Source organism: Hemitrygon akajei, chromosome 2 (genome assembly GCF_048418815.1).
Source record: "Hemitrygon akajei chromosome 2, sHemAka1.3, whole genome shotgun sequence".
In the NCBI taxonomy this organism is placed as follows: domain Eukaryota; kingdom Metazoa; phylum Chordata; class Chondrichthyes; order Myliobatiformes; family Dasyatidae; genus Hemitrygon; species Hemitrygon akajei.
The window spans coordinates 109923257-109943161 of NC_133125.1; the positions used below are offsets into that span (position 1 = coordinate 109923257).

Consider the following 19905-nt stretch of genomic DNA (forward strand, 5'->3'; position numbering starts at 1 on the left):
CCCGCCGAGTTCCTCCAGCAGGTAGTTTGTTGCTCCATTTTAACTTACGGCAGCTGCAGGAAGTACATTTTTCATTCTTTAACTACTACACCACACTGCACTACAAATTGCCAAAGTGGACTGAATGGGAGAAAGACATATCTGCTTTGTATGCAATAGGTTTAATGTTTCATGTTGAATCGTCATACCTTAAATGATAATTGTTTCTTTCCAAATATGCTTCTGACCTGTTGAGGGTTTCCAACATTTTCTATTTCTCTGCTTGAGTCATGGAGTCATAAAGCACAGTGAAAGTATCTTCAGCTCACCATGTCCATCCTGACCACCAAGTACTTATTGTATACACCTAAGAACTTGAAGCTCTACCCTTTCAACCTCAATACTACCCCACTTTCTGAAGTCAATGAAGACTCTTTTGTTTTGTTGACACTGAAGAAAAAGTTGTTGTCTTGACTACATACCACTTAGTTCTTTATCTCCTTCCTGTACTTTGATTTGTAATTTGAGATATGGATACTACAGTGGTATCACCTGTAAACTTATCAATGGAGTTGGAGCAGAAACTACCCATGTAGTCATGAGTGTACAGGGAGTAGAAGAGGAGTCCAAGGATGCACCAGTCATGGCAGAGTGTTGTTGACTATCCTTACTGATCAGGTGAGGATCACAAGCACAAAGCACAAAATTAAAATCAGCGTTAAAATCTGTGTTTGATAGTTGCTGTGAAGTGGATACACTGATGGGCCAGTTTCCAATGCTCTATTTCTTCTGTACATTTAGTTGCCCATAATAAAAACAAAACAGCTGGACAAAACATCTGCTGCAGGGTAAATTGGCAAATATTGCAATATTACTGCAGGTTAGTCCATAATATTGGGGCACATATTCCTTGATCCATGCCCTATTAAGCACATCTCCCCAAAAGAAGTGAATTTCACTGTAATATTTTTAATATCCCATGAAATAATCAAAAATGGAAGATTATTTCCTTTCGAGTACGAGTCTCGGGAACTGGTGGATCACATTGTTGAATCACTGCAGTCCATGTGGTGAAGGTACTGTTGCGCTGCATTTGATCTTGATGTAACTGAATACCTTAGTTAGCCATTGCAATGCACAGTTTTAAATGATCCATATCATTGAGGACTGACTGTTTATCAATCGGACGTGGGTAACAATGGCAGACCTGCTTTCCTAAGATGTGTAATTGAATCAATAGGTTGTTAGAACATAGAACATTGAAAGCTACAGCACATTGCAGGCCCGTTGGCCCACAATGTTGTGCCAATGATGTAACCTCCTCTAGAAACTGCCTAGAATTTCCCTAGTGCATAGCCCTTTATTTTTCTGACCTCCCTATACCTATCTAAGAGACACTCAAAAGACCCTATTATATCTGCTTCCACCACCACCACCAGCAGTGCATTCTACGTACCCACCACTCTCTGTGTGGAAGAACTTACCCCTGACCTCCCCTCAGTACCTGTTTCCAAGCACCTTAAAAATATGCTCCCCCATGTTAGCCATTTCAGCCCTGGGGAAAAAGCCTCTGACTATCCACATGATCAATGTCCCGCATCACCTTATATACCTTTATCAGGTCAGCTCTCATCCTCCATCGCTCCAAGGAGAAAAGGCCGAGTTCACTCATCCTATTCTCATAAGGCATGCTCCCCAATCCAGGCAACATCCTTGTAAGTCTCCTCTGCACTTTCTCTATAGTATCCATATCCTTCCTGTACTGAGGTGACCAGAACTGAACATAGTACTCCAAGTGGGATCTGACTAAGGTCTTATATAACTGTAACATTACCTCTTGGCTCTTGAACTCAGTCCCATGGTTGATCAATGCCAACACACCATACACCTTCTTAACAACACTGTCAACCTGCACAGCAGCTTTGAGTGTCCAATCGACACGGACCCCAAGATCTCTCAGATCTTCCACACTACCAAGTGTCTTACCATTAATACTATATTCTGTCTTCAAATTTGACTTATCAAAATTAACCACCAAACTTATCTGGGTTGAAGTCTATCTGCCACTTCTCAGCCTAGTTCTGCATTCTATCGGTGTCCCGCTGTAGCCTTTGACAACTCTCCAGATTATCCACAATACCCCTAACCTTTGTGTCACCAGCAAACTTACTAACCCACCCTTCTACTTCTTCATCCAGGTCATTTATAAAAATCACAAAGAGGAGGGGTCCCAGAACAGATCCCTGCGGAATACCACTGGTCACTGACCTCCATGCAGAATACGAACCATTTAAACCACTCTTTGCCTTCTGTAGGGAAGCCAATTCTGGATCCACAAAGCAAGGTCTCCTTGGATCCCATGCCTCCGCACTTTCTGAAGGAGCCTTGGATGGGGAACATTAACAAATGCCTTACTGAAATCCATATACACAACATCCACAGCTCTACCTTCATCAATGTGTTTTGTTACATCCCCAAAGAATTCAATCAGGCTCATAAGACACAACCTGCCCTTGACAAACCCATGCTGACTATCCCTAATCAGATTTTGTCTCTCCAAATGCTCTTAAATCCTGCCTCACAGGATCTCTCCAACAACTTGAAATCAGACTCACTGGTTTATAATGGCCTGGGTTATCTCTACTCCCTTTCTTGAACAAGGGAACAACATTTGCAACCCTCCAATCATCCAGTACTTCTTCTGTCCCTATTGATGACGCAAGAGGCTCAGCAACCTCTTCCCTCGCTTCCCACATTAGCTTGGGGTATATCTCATCCGGTCCTAGTGACTTATCTAACTTAATGCTTTTCAAAAGCTCCAGCACATCCTCTTTCTTAATGTCCATATGCTCATGTTTTAATTCACTGTAAGTCATCCTCACAATTGCCAAGGTCTTTTTCCATGGTGAATACTGAGGCAAATACAGAAGCAATTGTTGTAACAAATGAATACATATATGGCCATCACCACCAGCTATTTTTGGTTTAAACTTATTTATGTTAAAATTGAATTTAAATTCCTTAGTTGGTGTAGTGAGATTTAAACGTGTGTTCATTTCATTACTCCAGGGCACTGGATTACAGTCCTGCAACATCACCCCAGGTTGCAGTAAGATGCTGTTACTATTAAAAGTTCTAATATTCAGTTGTTGTGATTTCTATGCAAATTTATAGTTTGGATGACTATAATCGCCTTGTCATCCTTTGCAATGGAACAAATGAGGGTCCAATCAAAAGAGGGTTCATGGAAAAGGACAACATAAGGCTGCCAACCATGGAGGATATCCATCATTGTTTGTCTATTGAAACATTTGATACGCCACCTTATTTCCAGAATTCCAGCTTCAGCTTCAGGTAATATATACAAACTTGACTCAGAATTGAGAATTAGTATGAATTGGTTTTATGGTGATTAATGAAAGATCTTCATGCAATAGACATGCTTAGGGAGAACTGAAAAGAAATCAAAAGTTTATGAGGTAAATGTTTGGCAACTAATTTCATGATTCCTAAACGTTAATGGGGTCATGTAACACTCATTATTCAGGTGCAAATTAATATTCAAAAAATGAGGTATAAAATATCTGTGCACATATTTGACAGGAAGGATGAAAGATATGATTGAATGCAATCTTGAAGAGGCATGTACATGTAAACCTAACTACCATGTAACAGCGTGCAGAGCAGTTAGATCATAAAGCAACTCTGTGTTTCATGCCACCTGTGTCTTTTTTACACTTCCACACACTAGTCTATATCTTGCATTATCATACGTGACATGAAAAAGACTTCCCTGCTCAATGGAATTATGAGCTATTCAGTGGTCATTTGCTGTATTATTTCTTCTCAAAGAGTGTGTAGTTGTATGTTTCTGGAGTCCGTGCCTGACTAAATTGTAAGCAAGTGTTTTCTGCCAGTGAAAATGTAATGTAGCATTGGGGAACCAGAGTGGGACAACTCATCAGCTGCTGTCTCACAGTGCACACGACCCGGGTTCAATTCTGACGTTAGTGCTGTCTGAGTGGAGTTTGCATGTTCTCCATTGATATGCATGGCTTGTTTTGTCTGTGCACGATTGCACATCAATTAAATAAAAGCATGCAGGAGATGGCTTTAACTGGTGTACATGCATAGACAACAGCACATGCGCAGACAACAGATCAATATGCAGTGCTGGTGGGGGGGGGGGGGGGTCAGTGCTCTAAAAGAAGAAGATCCGTACATTATACTTTTTCCCCCTTTAGATTAATGCAACATAAAACTGCATACGTACAAAACATTCAATTTCCCTTTCATAAACCCATATTCCAAATAAACATGCTTTCACAATAACAGTCCATAACTAACTTCACAGACTGAAGGTTCAGTCTTTCGGGTGGCGCTTTGTTTCTTTCAGGATAGTGCCTCTGGATCTGTGGAGCGGAATCAGGCTTGGCAGATGTCTTGTAAAAGGCATCAATGCTGTCAGTCACATCATCACTGAGGGTTAAGTCCGGTGGCTGTAATGTATCCGTCTTGTTGGATCCAGTCGACTCAGGAGTGTTCTTTGGTTGAGCATCCAGTATCTGGTCCACACAACGTCTCCATCTCCAACATCCACTGTGTGTATCAGTGGTCCAGTTCTTGTAGCTATCCTACCAGGTGTCTACTTGTCTTCTCCCAAAAACCCAAGAATGTGTAGGTTTCAGGGTTATTTGGCCACTGTAGGTTGTATGAGTGTGTAGGAGAGTCATAGAACTTGGAAAGGAATTGCTGGCATTGTGGGGAGAATAAAATAAATTTGGTGTAGGATGAGTATAAATAGGTCGGTACAAACTCAGTAGGTGGAAATAAAAATACAGCAATACATTAACTAAAGAGGTAAGGAACAACATGACACAAAGAAAAGACTTACCAAAATGAAAGATAACAAGAAAGACGCTAATTACACCAAAATGGAGCAAAGCAAATAATAAAAATTACAGAGAGAGATTGAAGAAAAATCAAAATACTCTCCAGAAGTGTATTACTAATAAGTTGTTATTGTTATATGAGAGCATTTAACTGTAATAAAGGTAGTTAAGAACTGTGATATGAACAAAATAAGGGGTTGTATATCTATTGACAGAATCAGAATAATGAAAAAAACTATACATTACAATAAGAAATATATATAAAATTTAAGTAAAATAAATAGTGCAAAAAGAGTGCAAAATAAAACTACTGAGATAGTGTTCATGGGTTCAATGTCCATTCAGAAATCTGACGGCAGTGGAGAAGAAGCTGATCCTGAATCATTGTGTGTGTGCCTTTAGGGTCCTATACCTTTCCCTTGATGGTAGCAATGAGAAGAACACATGTCCTGGGTGATGGGGGCCCTTCATGATGGATGCTGCTGTTTTGAAGCGTTGTATTTTGAAAGTATCTTTGAAGGTAGAGAGGCTAGTGCCCATGCTGACTCAGGTACTATTATTTTGCACCTTATTTCAATCCTGTGCAGTGGCCTCTCCGCACTGGATGCTGATGCAACTAGTTAGAATGCTCTCCATGATTCATCTGTAGAAATTTATGAGTTTTTGGTGACATGCCAAGTCTCCTCAAAAGCCACTCTTGTGACTTCTTTGTAATTGCATCAATATGTTGGGCCCAGGATAGATAGAAACAACATAGAAACATAGAAAACATACAGCACAATACAGGCCCTTCGGCCCACAAAGCTGAGCCAAACATGTCCCTGCCTTAGAACGACCTAGGCTTTACCCATAGCCCTCTATTTTTCTAAGCTCCATGTAGCCATCCAGGAGTCTTTTAAAAGACCCCATCGTATCCGCCTCCACCGCCGCTGGCAGACCATTCCACGCTTTTTATCTGCGTAAAAAGCTTATCCCTGAAATCTCCTCTGTACCTACTCCCCAGCACCTTAAACCTATGCCCTCTCGTGCTAGCCAATTCAGCCATGGGGAAAAGCCTCTGACTACACACGATCAATGCCTCTCATTATCTATCTCTCTACACCTCTATCAAGTCACCTCTCATCCTCCGTCGCTCCCAGGAGAAAAGGCTGAGTTGACTCAACCTATTTTCATGAGGCATGCTCCCCAATCCAGATCTTCAGATGTGTTGACGCTCAGGAATTTGGAACTACTCACCCTTCCCACTGCTGATTCCTGAATGAGGACTGGTGTGTACGTCCTCAACATCCCTTCCCTGGAGTTCACAATCAATTCCTCGGTCTTATTGACTCTTAGTGCAGGGTTGTTGCAACACCATTCAAACAACTGACTTATGTCATGTCTGTACACTTCCCCTTTCTTTCTTTATCAATTGTTTTATTAATTAAAAAAAGGTACATATATATAAACAAGAGGAGAATTATCTCAAATATCTATATCAATAACAATTCATATAAAAGGTAAAATAAACATTATCAAGATCATAGATAGCATTAGTCTAATAGTATATAATAAGAAATAAGATAATTAATTCTCCTCTTATCATTCCATGAAAAGAAAAAAGATAAAGAAACTTTTATAATTTTCATATACATAAAAAATAACCCCACTAAACAAAAAAAAAACAAAAAGAGGGGAAAAAAGGGACTGGGCAGCCCAAACTGAGAGTAAAAGCAAGAAAAAGCTTCTGATCAAATCCAGCATTTTGAAAAAGTAGCTGGAAGAACAATAAATCAAACCATATGAAAATATTGAATAAAAGCTCACCAGGTTTCTTCAAATTTAAAGGATGGAGCAAATGTCCGACTTCTTATTTTCTCTAAACTTAGACAGGACATAATGGGGGTAAGCCAATAAAAAACAGTAGGTGGATTAGAATCCTTCCATTTGAGCAAAATGGCTCTCCTAGCCAATAAAGTTGTAAAAGCTATCATCCGTTGAGCGGAAACAGGAATATATCCTGCTTCTGGTGGAGTGATCCCAGAAATTGCTGTAAATAAATTCGGTTGTAGGTCCAAATACAAAACTTTTGATAAAGTTTTAAAGATATCTTTCCAAAAATTATCTATCTTGATACAAGACCAAAACATGAGTTAAAGTAGCCACCTCAATATTAGTACACCTCCTCATCACAATCTGAAATTCTACCAACATAGTAGAGTTATAGGCAAATTTGTAGAAGGCGCTTGAGTTCTGTCTAGCCACATAGTTGTGGGTGTAGAGAGAGTAGAACAGTAGGCTTAGCACACATCATTGGGGTGTTGATTGCCAGCAGGTTAGTTCTGATCCACACTGACTGTGGTCTCTCAGTGAGGAAGTCAAGGATCTAGTTTCAGATCGAGGCACAGAGGCCCAGGTTTTGGACGTTGTTGATTAGAACTGAGGGTATAATTGTGTTGAATACTGAACTGTAGTCAATAAACAGCGATCTCCCTCCTGGCACTTATCCTTGTTAGCGGAACAAGTGCTACACCTGCCCTTACACTTCCTCCCTCACCACCATTCAGGGCCCCAGACAGTCCTTCCAGGTGAGGCGACACTTCACCTGTGAGTCGGCTGATATGGTATACTGTGTCCGGTGCTCCCGGTGTGGCCTTTTATATATTGGTGAGACTTGACGCAGACTGGGAGACCGTTTTGCTGAACACCTACACTCTGTCCGCCAGAGAAAGCAGTATCTCCCAGTGGCCACACATTTTAATTCCACGTCCCATTCCCATTCTGATATGCCTATCCATGGCCTCCTCTACTGTCAAGATGAATCCACACTCAGGTTGGAGGAACAACACCTTAGATACTGGTTGGGTAGCCTCCAACCTGATGGCATGAACATTGACTTCTCTAACTTCTGTTAATGCCCCTCCTCCCCTTCTTACCCCATCCCTGACATTTAGTTGTTTGTTTTTTTTCTCTCTCTTTGCCCATCACCCTGCCTGTTCTCCATCTCCATCTGGTGCTTCCCCCCTCCCCCTTTCTTTCTCTCGAGGCCTCCCGTCCCATGGTCCTTACCCTTCTCCAGCTCTGTATCACTTTTGCCAATCACCTTTCCAGCTCTTAGCTTCATCCCAGCCCCTCCGGTCTTCTCCTATCATTTTGCATTTCCCCCTCCCCCCACTACTTTCAAATTTCTTAGTATCTCTCCTTTCAGTTAGTCCTGACAAAGGGTCTCGGCCCGAAACGTCGACAGTGCTTCTTCCTATAGATGCTGCCTGTCCTGCTGTGTTCCACCAGCATTTTGTGTGAGTTGTTTAGACTTTCCAAAGTGTAGGCGTGGGATGGCACAGTAAGGTTCTTGATAACGGTATAACAGTGGTCAAGTGCATTGGCTGCTCTGTTTTCACAGGTGATACATTGGTGGTAGCTGCTCAGTGACTTCTTCGACTACCCTGGTTGAAATCATCCGCAATAATAGGCAAGGCATCAGGGTATGCTATCGCATAACTGCTGATCATGGAGCACAATTCCTCCAGTGCCTATCTGACATTGGCCAGAATATACACCACTACCAGGATGTTGGCAGGAAACTCCCTTGGCAGATAAAATGCATGACATTTGACCACTAGATGTTCGAGGTCGGATGAGCAGGATTGAGACAGAACCGCTACGTCTGTGCACCATGATAAATTAAGCATAAAGCATAATCTAGCTCTGCTTCCTTTAAAAGACTCAGTTGTCCTGTCTTTTCAGAGAATTATGAAGGCTTTGGGTTGCCATGCTACATCCAAGATGGCAGGTGTGAGCCATGTTTCCATAAAACAATGTACACAGCAGTTCATGATGTCCCTCTGGTACTTCAATCTTGCTCTGAGATCTTCACTTTTATTTTCCAGAGATTGTACATTTGCCAGCAGGACAGGTGGAGTGGGTGTCAAAGGTCTCTGTGTTTCAATTGTAGGTACAGACTGGTTTGTCTTCCAGGCTTCCATTTTCTTAAAGGCAAATTGCACTTGCAACCTGAGTCTGTTCGTCCAAGATTTGCCGATTTTGACTATCAATAGATTTTTTTTAAACTTCTTAAAATGATTTTCCTTACTGAAGTTCCTGTACTTATAACTAAGGATTTCAGCTGTAGTAGTCCTAAATGGGAATATTTGATGAATCCCATGCAAAGATTCGCCACTTACCGATGCCATCTTGGCAAATCTTGACTTTGTACCATTATTAGTAAGTTATAGGGAGATAAGTGTCTGGGAATTGCTTTGCTGCATTTTAATGGAATTAAAAACATTGCCAGGCTAATACTATCTTTAAAAGTCGCATAACAGACCAACGAGACCTTCAGCTGTAAGGTCCACCTATTGCTAGAAAGTCTCCCAGCTGCAAGAACAATTGTAGCAGCTCTAACAGTAGCAGTTGCCTCTCAAAGCAACAATGGCTTTGAACTTTGTTAGCCTATTAATTATCCTAATAAATAGGTCCTGGCGAAAAATCTCATTGGAGTCTTTATATTATAATATGTTATTGATAATATAGCATCTACTGTAATACACATCATCTCGAAACCTGGTTCTTCTAACAACAAAAAGAGCTTCATGCTTCTCTGCTATGGACTGTATGGTATGTTCCTACCAAAAGATATCTTTTGTTCTTCATGGTTTACTTCTTTCACAAAGTATAGGTTAGAAGAGATCTAAATAAGATTAGTGAAGAAGAAAATGTCACTAAAATGGTTAGAAAATTACTCTAAGTTTATTCCAATGGCTGCTTTCTGTAACTGTTTGCCTACATATTGGTCACCAGCAACTTGGGATAGCAATAGATAGAGAACACTGTTATTCATGCAAGATCACCATGATTATCAAGATATCCTGATCTGAACTTTCTGACAACAGCTGTTTAGAAATTGCTAAATAATATTTCCTGAAATGCATGTTCTGTATAAAATACCGTATGTATCTATATTTCCTCCAATATGCAGCGATAGGGGTAGGTTTTACATTTGTTAAAACAAGTTGTAATGCACTAAAGACATGGGAGAGAAGGACTAATCTGACAAATCTTCATAAGTGATAACTTCTCAACTATCTCTTCAGCAAAGCTTTCTATATTTAGCGAACAATTCTCCCTGACAATCCTTGCAGCAAGTGGTATGGTGTATTATAATGTGTCTGGAAGTGAGAATGAGACCTATACAAATTTATTTCTAAATATTCACTGGAATTTAATGGACTTTCACATGCTTGGTATCATTTGAAACAGCAAGAAGCATTAGTAATATTGACATATGCAGATCTACGAGAGGTAAATTTCATAGTTCAATGGTTCCATTTAATATCAGAGAATGCATACAATATACAATCTAAAATTCTTGTTCTTCACTGACATCCATAAAAACAGAACAGTGCCCCAAAGAATGAGTGACAGTAAAAATGTTAGAACTCCCCCCCCCATGTACAAGCAGCAACAAAGCAATGGCCCTCCCCACTTACTTTGCAAGTAAAAATCATCAGCACCCTCCATTCACCAAGCAAACAATAGCAAAGCCCCCAAGAAAGACCAATATCTGTAGTGCAACAAAAACAAATCATTCACCCGACATTTTTACATGACCAAGCTATTAATGTGCTTTCAAAATGCCTTCTTTGGAAATTAGTGTTTCATGAGAAGAATAATTTTTGGAGTGAACAAGTATAAATATTATACAGAAAAAACAGTTCTTCTGCAATGAATCTCAAAGGAGCATTAAAGTTCCCATGGATGAGAAGTTGATCAAGAATTGAAGTTGAAGCATTGGGGAGGGGGTGATTTCTAGCTTCTTTGATCAGAATTATCAGTTTAGTTTGGGAACACTGAAGGCATAAGAATAGTTTTAGAGACTATTAAAAATCATCCTTTTCAAAATCTACTTCATGCCCTTAGTTGTATGCTGTTTGTTAGGCACACTGTAGGAAGCCAATTAATGCCATTATGAAAATCTGTTGTGATGTAAATGAAAAGCTGTGGAGTATTTAAAACCAACTTGTAAGGCTTTGATCTGCAAAACTAAGACCTACTGTTCTCCTGCAATTTTGGAATATGGAATCCACTGGCTTTACACAAATCTTCTTCCTCCTCTCCCTCTTCATAATGAGATAAAATAGATAGTTTACTCATGATTTAATTTAAAATTGTTTCTGTAATTATTCCAAATTAATGGGAATTTGTTCCCTGTAAATTTGCCAAATTTTACACTAAAGGGACATAACTTGTTTCTTTTATCTTTCAGAAACTCACTTGAGGGATTCGCTGCACCAGATGGAGAAACTAAATCTAATGGACTTCAAGGTCTTCATAACCTGGTCCATTCTTTTCTTAATGGAACAAGTGCACTCGCACACTCTGCAGCAAATGATCCACTTTTTGTGGTATGTCTCTACCTTACCTAGTATGATTGAACAGCAATGATTTTACACAATCAACCTGATGCACCATCAATAACTCTCCGAGACGTGAGGCGAGATATCGGCTTTTATTGACTGGAAGAAAGAACAAGCAGCAATTGACCACCACACTACATCCTGGAGACTGAGAGGCAGGGCTCAGGCCTCAATCGCCTTTATACCGGGGTCAGTGGGAGGAGCCACGGTCAGTGGGAGGGGCCACAGGAGCAGTCAGCGGGGGGGGGGCGGGGGGCGTATCCAGACAGGTATATGTAGTTCACCACATTCACCCCCCCTTTGTTTTAAAAGAGAGACCCCAGGGGGCGAAGTTTCTTACCAGTATATTTACAGGTTAAGTCTATCAGGTGGTCGAATCTGTCGCTGCGATCTATGTAGCACCGGCTGTGACTGCACAGGTGCCGGTAGTGATTGCACCAGAGACAGTGGTTGTGCTGGTTCCGGCCTAACTGGAGGTGTCAGCCCACTAGGCGTCAGTGCTCCCTCATGCGTGTGCGAGGCGCCTGGTATATGCGCATGCGAGACGCCCGGTATAGCAGTGTCGTGAGGAGTCTGTGTAGGGCTCGGTGTGCACGGTGTCACCTCGGGTACAGGGTTCATAGTTACCGTGGAGTGTTCGGGGTAGTGGCCTGCTGCTCCTGCGGGCACCAGGTCGCGGACGGAGACCGTGTCCTCCAGCCCATCAGGTAAGACCACGTAAGCATACTGGGGGTTCACATGTAGAAGGTGAACCCTCTTGACCAGCGGGGAGTATTTATTGCTCCTCACATGTCTCCGGAGCAGCACTGGCCCTGGGGATGTCAGCCAAGCTGGTAGGGTGACCCTCGAGAGGAGAATTCTGTGCATAACAGCGGGCTCAGTCGCACGAACCTCCTCCAAGTATGATTGGAAGTATGCAAGCCAGAGTTCAAAGGTAAGAGCTGCTTCTGGAGTTTGGGGGTCCAAATCTAATTTTTCCAGACGTAAAATACTTTCCATGTTTTAAAACTTCCAGTCAATAAAATTGATGCACCATCAATAACTCTCTGAGACGTGAAGGCGAGATATCGGCTTTTATTGACTGGAAGAAAGAACAAGCAGTAATTGACCACCATGCTACATCCTGGAGAATGAGGGCCAGGCTCAGGCCTCAATCGCCTTTATACAGGGGTCTGTGGGAGGAGCCACAGGAGCAGTCAGCGGGGGGGGGGGGGGGGGGCGTGTCCAGACAGGTATATGTAGTTCACCACACAACCAACTGTAATTCCAGTTATCATGTTTAATGTTTTGCTAATAGCATTAAATACCTTGCTAGATTGTGTTGTTTATTGCTGGAATTAACAAATTCTTTGGTCTCTGTTTTCCCAAAACACAATTGAGTTTTTTTGAGATGTAGCTTTAGACCCAGAAATTTTTTACTGTCTTAAATTTTAAAAGTTCATGGTGTAAATTACTTCAGAGAAGAATAGGAAGAAGCAGGGGGTCCTTAGACTATCCTGATGTGGGTTAGAGGTGTAATAAGATTTTACAACCACAGTAAAGATGAAACTTTTAGGATTAGTAAACTGGAAACAGTAAATCACGAGGGGAGCGGGCACTCTATTAACATGTGAGAAGGGACTGGAGCAGAGATCAAAGGATAGAGCCAAGGTAAGAAGTAACAAGTCTGGTGGAGCAAGAATAAACTGAAACCATGGGTCTGTTGGGCACTCTTGTTTGTGGACTTTAGGTAGGAGAAGGAAGTAGGTAGTGTGGAGATGGTCTACTATCAGACTAGAAATTGTAGGGGGAGGATCCTGAAGAAGCCTCGAAGTGTCATAGTTACAGAGTCATAGAACACTACAGCACAGGAAAAGACCTTTCAGCCTATCTAGACATGTGTCAGGAGGGGCCAGTTGCGGTAGGACTCAAGTGCAGACCAATGAATGTTCTTTTAGCAGGATTTTATTAGTGGCCACAGGGGCAACAGTCTTCCAACACCAGGAGGCAGGCACGAAGCCGAAATGGCAGGCGGAGGTCTTACCCGGGAAAGGCTGTCTGGCGAGGGCAGACGATTACGGGTGCTTCAGGAAAGAATCAGGTTCCAAACAGGCAGAATCCAGAAACACAGAATTCAACAATTTCCGTTGGCAGTAGCCACTATAGCAGGCTGGAACGACTCAGTTCAGGACTGGGACAAACAGGCAGAGAGTATGAGTTGAGGCAGGGTTTAAATGGACCGGGTAATGAGCGAGAACAGAAACAGGTGGGTGCTATTGAGGAGATAAGTGGGTAATTGGCGAGAGTCCAATTAGGGAAGGGGCTGGTTCAAAGCCCACATGGCCAGGTGAAAGAAGGTAGAATTTAAGGGCTGTCGTGGTCCAGAGCTATCAACAGAGCCCCTTTGACCCAGTGTTCAGGCCGAATCCTTAACAACATGCCAAACTGTTCTTCTGCCCAGTCACACCATCCTGCATATGGACCATAGCCCTCCATACCCCTACCATCCATATACTAATCCAAACTTAAATGGTAAAATCAAATCTGCTTTCACCACATCTGCTGGAAGCTCGTTCCACACTTACACCACTGTTTCAGAGAAGTTCCCCTTCAAGTTCCCTTAAATAGTTCATGTTTCACCCTTAACCCATGACCTCTAGTTCTAGTAGTTCTAGTTTCACCCAGCCTCAATGGAAAAAGCCTGCTTGTAGTTATGATCTATACCCCTCATAATTTTGTATATCTCTATCAAATTTTCCCTCATTCTTCTACACTCCAGGTAATAAACCAAACCTATTAACCTTTCTCTATAACACAAGTCCTCAAGTCCTGGCAACATCCTTAAATATTTTCTCAGCGTTCTTTCAAACTAATTGACATTTTATAGACAATAGACAACAGACAATAGGTGCAGAAGTAGACCATTCGGCCCTTTGAGCCTGCACCGCCATTTTGAGATCATGGCTGATCATCTACTATCAATACCCGGTTCCTGCCTTGTCCCCATATCCCTTGATTCCCCTACCCATAAGATACCTATCTAGCTCCTTCTTGAAAGCATCCAGAGAATTGGCCTCCACTACCTACCGAGGCAGTGCATTCCAGACCCCCACAACTCTCTGGGAGAAGAAGTTTTTCCTTAACTCTGTCCTAAATGACCTACCCCTTATTCTCAAACCATGCCCTCTGGTACTGGACTCTCCCAGCATCTGGAACATATTTCCTGCCTCTATCTTGTCCAATCCCTTAATAATCTTATATGTTGCAATCAGATCCCCTCTCAATCTCCTTAATTCCAGTGTGTACAAGCCCAGTCTCTCTAACCTCTCTGCATAAGACAGTCCTGACATCCCAGGAATTAACCTTGTGAATCTACGCTGCACTTCCTCTACAGCCAGGATGTCCTTCCTTAACCCTGGAGACCAAAACTGTCACAATACTCCAGGTGTGGTCTCACCAGGGCCCTGTACAAATGCAAGAGGATTTCCTTGCTCTTGTACTCAATTGTCTATTGTCTATTGTCTAATTGATATTTTCCTTGTAGGTAAGTAACCAAACTACACACAATACTCTATACAAAAATATTGGTCTTGCCAATATTTTATGCAACGTCAACATAATATCCATACTCAGTACTCTGATTTACAAGGGCCAATGTGCTAAAAGTTCCTTTTATGACTCTATCCATCAATGATGCCACTTTTGATGAATTATGGATCTGTACTCCAAGATCCTTCTGTTCTACCACATTTCTCAGTCCCTACCATTCACTATGTAGATCCTACCCTGGCTTGTCCTCCCAAAGTGCAACACCTCACATATGCCTGCATTAAATTTCATCTGTTATTTTTCAACCCATTTTTCCACCATCAGGTCTAGATCACACTGTAGGCTGAGACAGTTTTTCTCTCTGTCCACTACGCCCTCAACCTTGGTATCATCTGCATATTTGCTGATCCAGTTTTACCATATCATCATCCAGATCATTGATACAGATGACAAACAACAATGGACCCAGCACTGATCCCTGTGGCACACCACTAGTCATAGGCCTCCAGTCAGAGGGCAATCATCTAACTACAACTCTCTGACTTCTCCTACAAAGCCACTATCATATCCAATTTACTACCTCACACTGAATGCTGAGTAACTGAATCTTCTTGACCAGCCTCATATGAGGGATTTTAATCAAGATACTAGCACCACTACAACTCTGGAATTGTCCTAGAGTGTCGGGGTCACCAAAGTGCTGCCTTTTTTACATAAGGAATTGCAAAGGAATCGAGGTTACTAATTACTGAGGTCAAACAGGATCGGAATACATTAAAAGGAGTTCCATTGGCAATGGGTTAAATTAGATCTATTACTTGGCACATTATTACTGATGTATTATCAGACAAAATCATTTCTGCTTTGTACTTTTTGTATTCTGATTTTGCATCTTTTGTGAAAGCTGGCGTGGGTTACAACCCAAAGCCTCGGGTTTGAATCAATCTTACCACAGAAGGATGTTTTCCCATTTCCGGAGGTAAATGAAGTAGATTGTCAGAAATGGTTTTAGTGCAGAATCATGTGGCTGACCCGCTCTACAGGCTGCAGGATGGCAATGACCACACCATTGCATTTTTCAGCAGCTCAGTTTGATCCTGCTGTAACCCAGAGTAAATCCTTTGTCTGAAGAAGCAACGATTATGTGAAATAGCCTAATGCAATTTTGGAATTTAATAATTGACACAATCATTCATTGTGGAGTGGGCCCTCTGTGCACCCTGCACCCTACTGGCTGCACCAACTTTTTCCTGAGATGCAGAGCGAGCTGAGCTGATCCTCCATGTCAGAAAGTATACATGTGAAGCAGAATGGGCTGTGAGAGGCAACAAAGTTCAAAGTGGATTTATTACCTAAGTATGTAATGTTAACATATACTTCCTTGATATTAATTTCCTTGCAGGCATTTACAGGAAAATGAAGAAATACAATAGAATAAACTGGCTGCATATTTTGATGCTCATCCTCAGAGTTCTTGTGTGACCTTTGACACTTCACTGCTGTCAAAAGCCTGTTAACTATTTCCAAAGTGATCTACAGTCAGAAGTTTAATAACTGCTCAGATTATATTTTATGTTATTTTGTTTATTTTTATTTAGCGTAACAAGCCCTTCCAGCTCAAAGAGTCTAGGTTGCCCAATTACCAACTATTGGCCTACTAACACATTTATCTTGGGATGTCGGAGGAAACCAGAGCACCTGGAAGAAAACCACACAGTCACAGGGAGAATGTATAAACTCCTTACAGACAGCAGTGGAATTGAACCCAATTTGCTGACACTGCTACACTACCATGCCACCCAAATAATTTGCTTAAAATAATAATATATATTTTAACTAAAACCTCAGAAAAAATGGAGATAAATCATAGATATTTGTTACATACCCTGTAACTGGGTCACTTACCAGCAAAGATAGAGAGGTCCGTTGAAGTCTGATGGTACTATTTTTTAAAGTATTTATTGATAAAGGGGCACAAAAATAAGATTAATGCAAACATACAGATAATATACGTCGTCAATACTAAATCTAAAAGCGCGGGTATAATAATAATCAATAAGAAATAGCTCTATCGTTGTCTAGGGGATAATGTATTGTCCGATGGAAATATAACAGTCACTGTTAGTTCGTTCAAGCTGCAGCGTTTTGGGTTTTAAGAGAGAGACAGTTTTAAACTTGCCCAGGTCTTTTATGATGCCAATCCTTAGAGTCGGGGGAGTTGATTTCCCTGTTGCTAGCTAAAAGCCGTTTTCCGTGGTACCAGCCACCAGTTCCAGGCAACGGAACTGAACGCACGTGGCCTCCTTCAAATGGCTTCCCACTATTACGGGATCGCTAGCGTTTCTTCTGGTGCGTCTGAGGGGCTGTTCCTACAGACCCTCTTTTATCCTGACTCGCCGGGTCGTAGATGTCAATCAGGTTGGGGTGATGCAATCTCTCCCTCAACCAGCCCACTTTGCCTGAGGGCATTCACGTAGCATAGTATCTCAATCCACAAATTTGTCTCCAAGAGACAATGGCCATGTCCCGTAACTTTACATCGCCGGGGAACGAGACATTCCGCACGTCTCTCTCTCATTTCCTGGGCCCCCTGACCCTACCCAACAATGAGCTTGCGATTCTCACAAAGGAGGGGGCTGCAGGCATAACATATTAAAATTAGTAAGATTTCCTTTATCTCTCCTCAAGGTCAGTGCTGCCATTCAAAAGAATAGGTTTCTTGCACCAGCTATTCCCCATATGAAGGTGAATAGCTGGTGCAAGAAACCTGTTCTTCTCAGTGGTCGGTGCTCAGCCGGTGGGCTCTGCTGTGCATCCAACAGCAGGGCATAATTTTAGATTTATCTCCTGCTTCTTCTTCTCTTCAGCACATAGGCAAAAGTTGGAGAATTCCTACACAATAGCCCATGAAGTGCATGGTGCGTGTGAACTACTGGATTGGTACCACTTCAGAAACGGTACTATTTGCTTCCAATGTGCATCGATAAACATTTCAGGGAGAAGTAGAACATTTCATAGATCCTGCTTTCCCCTTCCGAGGAGCTGATTGACTGTGTGGTACACATTACAGAAATATGTACTTCCTGACACAAGTTCTTCCATAATTACATTGCTTATTAGTTCAAAATGCCAGGTTTCCTCCAGGATCTTAATGAGAGAAATCTGCTGAAACTTTCTGGCCAGCAGCTAAAATAGGTAGAAACTGTCCCTGCACTCTAAACATTACAATGCAAGTTGTAGTTGGATTGACACAACTAAGTTTGGTCATTATCGAATAGCAATCAAAATCAAAAGCCTGCTGATGTTGGCAATCTGAAATAAAAACAGAAAATGCTGGGAGGACTCTGCTGGTCATTGGCATCTGTGGAAGGAAAAACAGTTAACATTTCAGGTTGAAGTTCTTTCATCCAAACTGAGAACAAAAGAGAAACCAAGTTAGTTAAGGTACTTCAAACGAGAGTAACAGCATAACATGTTGGATGAACACAGCAGGTCAGGCAGCATCTGATGGGGAGGAATAAACAGTCGATGTTTCAGGGCAAGACACTTCAACAGGACTTCAAACTAGTATTTTTCCTGGTTTTGGCAAAACATCTTGGACCTGAAACAATATCCTCTCTTTCTACAGATGACTGAGCTGCTGATTGTTGCTAGCATTTTATATTCTTACTGACTACTCTTTTTCAGCAATGACTGAGCAGCAGGTCTGAGGGCTGAAATGTTGGTTTTGTCTGCACAATGCTATTTTAAATTCTGTACCAAATGTACAAAGGAGATTATAGCATCCATGCTCTTTGTCATGTTTTTGAACTTTTTGCCCACTTGCCAGATATTCAAGGGCAGTAGACAGATGGAGTGAAGACATCCTTACAAATTGGGAAAATATATTTACCAACATCAATGTGTTACATTGTACCAGGTGCTACATGCCTTTACTGATGCCATTTTTGAAGAATGGATGGAACAGAACAATCCCTCAATCAGTGTGTGGCCAGAGGAGATGGCACCTATTGGACACAACAGGCAATTTAACATGGTTCCATTTTACCCACCTGTAACCAATGAGGAAATGTTTGTATCTTCCAGTGAGCTTGGCTATTCATATGACATTGAATTATCAGGTACGTTTAAAAGATAATAATAATAATAATAATAATAATAATAATAATAATAATAATAATAATAATAATAATAATAGTAATCATCATCATAATAATCATCATCATCATCATCATCATCATCATCAGTTTAATTCAATCTGATTACTTACACAGGCACAATCAAATGGTAAACAGTATTCACCAAAATCTTGCTTTAAAATACAAACTCATTAAAGAAATCATGCCTTACAATAAGTACAAGCCTGATCCAGTTTCTGAGTCAGTATCCCAGAAATTTTATTGCAACCAATTCGTTATTACAGATAGGACAATCCATAATAACCGTCAGGATATTACAACACAGGGCAAACAAGCAAGAACAACTTATTTAATAGATATAGCCATTCCAAACATAACTTACAGAAGTTAATAAGTGAAAAACACCAGAAATACACTGAATTAAAAGAGGAAATTGAAAGACTTTCGAACATGAACAGGGTATACATTGTCCTGATAGTAATATCTATGATTGGTGTCATCCCAAAGTCACTGCACAATAGCATTAAACAATTAGGCCTACACAGTAATATCTAAGTAAATCTTCAGAAAGCCACAATACTAAACACCACTAGAATAGCTTGAAAGTTCCTAGCAATTGAGAAATTAGCGTGCTTGGCTGTGCCTGTACCTCAGATTTTACCAGCTTGAGAAGAGAGAAAATAAAAATACAATAATAATAGTTGTATTTATTGAGCATTTTTCATACCAATGGTGTTTCAAAGTGCTTTACGATAGGCTAGGACTACAAACATGAAAACAAAAGTCAAAAAGATGTTAGTTAAAAGCAAGGTTAAATAAATAGATTTTGAGCAGGTGTTTAAAAGTGTCAACTGTGACTGCATCCCATATAGATTTAGGTACTGAATTCCATAGTTTAAGAGTGTAGTTCAAAAAAGCTGACCTGCCAATTATTTTTTGAGAGAGATTGTTTAACTTTAAGAGTTGGGCAGA

General features: G+C 41.1%; 1 protein-coding gene across 1 annotated transcript in view; it reads left to right on the plus strand.

The window, feature by feature from the left end:
* Nucleotides 1–19905, plus strand: part of dct (dopachrome tautomerase) — a 61132-nt gene that overhangs the window by 35139 nt on the left and 6088 nt on the right. The window contains exons 5-7 of the mRNA XM_073027253.1: nt 3154–3333; nt 11116–11254; nt 18714–18915. Coding sequence (XP_072883354.1) covers nt 3154–3333; nt 11116–11254; nt 18714–18915 — 521 coding nt within the window. The remainder of the gene's footprint in view (nt 1–3153; nt 3334–11115; nt 11255–18713; nt 18916–19905) is intronic.